General features: G+C 37.0%; 1 protein-coding gene across 1 annotated transcript; it reads right to left on the bottom strand.

Annotated features, from left to right (window-relative positions):
- Window positions 1-548: 548 nt before the first annotated feature.
- LOC105312374 (uncharacterized) lies at window positions 549-1,112 on the bottom strand. Its single transcript, XM_011404967.1, has one exon. It carries the CDS (start codon window positions 1,110-1,112, stop codon window positions 549-551), a length of 564 nt encoding a protein of 187 aa, XP_011403269.1.
- Between the last annotated feature and the right edge of the window lie 2,417 nt (window positions 1,113-3,529).

The raw sequence follows: 3,529 nt of genomic DNA, 5'->3' as shown, positions 1-3,529 counted from the left end.
ATTAGGCGCAATAATCAGATCCTCTGTTTCTGTGTCAGAACCATCTTCAGAACAATCCGAGGGATGGATATTGGAGCGAAATTTATGACCACGCCTGACCTACCTTACAAGAGTCGAGCCAGTCTCCCCAGTATCATTAGTATAGGAAACTCCTGGGACCTCCTCTTTCACATGGTACCCCACAGAGGAACAAGAGCACAGGTCTACTGCCTTCCTTGTAGCAGTAGCCAAAAAACCAGGTAAAGCCTGATTGGAAACTTAGGTTCTAGGAGAGGCAGCACTGAGTTTAGGTTCCCCTTTAAGAGTGTCAACAACAGAGGATGAAGAGGATTTCTTCTTTTTGTTCTTGTTTAACTTCTTCAAATTGGAAGACTGTTTCTGAAAAAGACTAACGGAAATACCAGACTTAGCTTAACAGTCCACACAGATAGGTTTAGTGAGAGCCAGCGACTTTGTAGCTCAAGGAAAATGGGAGCCAAGTTGATAAAGCTTGGAATAAACTCCCTTAAGAGCCAGATATGTGGTGTCATCACGAGACGCCATTTTGTTTACTGTACTTCTTCATATTCCTTCATCATAAGAATCATAATCACTGATGGCACTGTCTTCTTCATCTGAATGACTTTCATCATCATCTGCCCAACATGTATCACAAACTCTTTAACTTGTTTCCAGTTCTGTAATCTATCAGCAATAAAGTACAAATCTTGTACTTTCCCTTGAGTATCTTTAGTTAGACTGGCCCACCTTTTAGTAGCTACTTGTGCAAACTCTTGAGTCACAAGACGTTGTAATGCATCTGGTGTAAATTCTGTATTGTGAGTTTTTTCATAGTGTTTGACTTGTAACCATGCCATTTCAATGGGATTTAGTTCACAGTGATATGGAGTTAAACGTACAACTTCATTTCTAGCTGTATTTGTCATTTCATCAGTGACATATTTTCTGTACTTCTCCTTGTGTTTCTTAACGATAGGGTAAAGATTCTGCTTTATGCATTTAGCTGAAAGTGGTATACCTTTAGTTTTTAGCCATATAATCATGTCACCATTTCTGCAATGAAAGATTGGCAATGGCTCAAAACTTTTTGAATGGTACAATGCAATATCCATGACAATCAATAAATGACGTGGAATATGTGGTATTCTGCTCTTTTCAAACCAGTTTTAAAAAGTTTAGTGATTCATTTCTTCATGGTAATCACCGTCTTCTTCAATTGACTGGTACACCAAATCACAGTTCGGAACCCAGCCTTTTTCAGAACCAGCATGAAGAGAGCTGGGAATAAAAGACTGGCAGGGAGGCGGAAAAAGAAGAATATGGGAGTGGGAGGGAAAGAGAAGTAAAGAGAGGGAAATTTTGAAAAGGAATATATTGTTTTGTTGCAAGATCTTACATAATGTAGGATTATGGTAGTTATTACTACTGACATGGTAATACTGGTGATTATTTTACCAGTAATTGATCGATAGTCTAATCATTATTAGTCAATAATTATTAATTATTTTTATTGATTATTAATTTTTCTTGATTATTGATTTTTATGCAAAATAAAGAGAAAGAGGAATGTGACAGACTTCTGGGTGACAAGACTAGTGATTAGCCTAGTCTTTTCTCAGCTCCTTTTTCACATTTACCCCCCTCCAATGGCTACGTTTGCTTTCCTGTTGCTCTTGCCTATAATCAGACAAGATGCTCTTGCCATCAGCACAAGGACACCACACTATATTGGATCGCCCTAAGACTCTATTGATCTATCCATCAGGTCTTAAATCACTAGTAGTCTTCAGTCGATGAGAAATAGGGCATGTTCTCCTTCCTTCAAGAGTCTGTTTCTAAAAAACCCAAAAATCAATAGTACTGGTAATTAAGAACAAAATTAATAAAAACAACTGTAATTTAGCAAGAATATGCAATAATTAAGTATATACAGCTAATTCTTACATCTAGAGGGTAATGCCAAGTTGTAGTATTCTCTCCTTTGCTCCACTTAGTCTAAGCTCTAGATCTGGTTAGGGTACCTTTGCTTGCTTGGGGCGTGGTGGTTTTGCACCTCTCAACAAAGCCAGTTGTCTTCGCTCCTCTGCCCTCATTTTTTGAGTTACTGGCTCTAGACCTAGTAACAATTGAGGAGGAGTATGACTGGTGCAGCTTCATGAGCAGGTAGCAACAAGAGCCTAGCAGTTGATGTTAGCTGCTGAGAGAGAGAGAGAGCGGTTCAGCTCAGTTACTACTACCATTGCCTCATCATTTATGGTACCCCACTCTATAGCTAGTGACATAGCTTTTTGCTGCTTCATCAGCCAATCTTATGTTTGCACAAAGGAAACTGGAAGCAAGGCAAGAGGAGTGTGACATCCACCTCTGTCTGATACAGTATCTTCGCAATATGTCATGTACAGTGTTGTTTATTTTTCCTGTCAGAGGCATTGCGTGCCACAATTCCTCCCACATAAATTCATTCAAATCAGGAGGTACTGTAGTTACATCTCCACCCATGGACCTCAGTTTCAAGGCATTGCACCTAAGTCCTGGTGTTGCTGTTGCATAGCAAGAAATTGCCAATCTACATAAAATGCAAATTAAAACACAATCTAGCAATAAAATTAATAAATAACAAAAAAATAATTTAATAAACAAAGAAATAAATGAATAAACAAATAAATGCTCCTACCTCTTGTGGGAGTGGTAGGTGCAGTATCTGGTGTACTACTAATAACATGAGACAAAGAAGGAGGCGTAGGCAAAGGAGTAGTAGTAGTAGTTATAGTAGTAGTAGCAATATCAATATCAGGAGAGGGGACATGTAGTAATACCATCAGTACATATAGCATTACCATCAGTACATATAGCATTACCATCAGTACATATAATAGGAAAAAATAAAGGAAGAGGAGGGGTGGCGTTAGTGTCTGTAGGGGCTGATAGTGACCTAGGAGTAGTAATGACCCCCGCAATGTCATACTTATCCAGCCCAAGTTCCTCTGAAACCTAATTATACACCGAAATGGGATAATTGAATTTCTAGAGCAATAACTTATAATAATAATAATAATAATAATAATAACTATTATAATTATTATTAATATGTGACCATAATTGACAAAAGGTACCTTATGGCGGGTAGTTGTCTTTATAGCTAAAAAATCCAACTTCCTGAGGTCCATTAATCATAAAATTACTTCAGAGGATGCAAAAAGTTACCATGTAACTTTTAGAAACAATTGTTGTCCCACAGAGCACACAGCTCGATATTTTGCATCATAATAATGAATTTTAAAATTTGACATTAGGTACCTTTTGTCAATTATGGTCACATATTATTTATTATTATTATTATTATTATTATTATTATTATTATTATTATTATTATTATTATTACTTTATTATTATTATTATTATTATCATTATGCAGACAAAAGAAACAAAAAACAATAAACCTGCAAACACAAACTCCACGAAAAGAAAATGCAAGTTCCTAGCTCTTCAGGGAAGACCGTCTATGACAAATGGGAGGGTGGCTCTGCAT

Source organism: Amphimedon queenslandica, unplaced genomic scaffold, assembly GCF_000090795.2.
Source record: "Amphimedon queenslandica unplaced genomic scaffold, v1.1 AMPQUscaffold_13451, whole genome shotgun sequence".
In the NCBI taxonomy this organism is placed as follows: domain Eukaryota; kingdom Metazoa; phylum Porifera; class Demospongiae; order Haplosclerida; family Niphatidae; genus Amphimedon; species Amphimedon queenslandica.
Note: the sequence above shows the minus strand (reverse complement) of the source record. Positions and strands in the feature narration are given on the sequence as shown.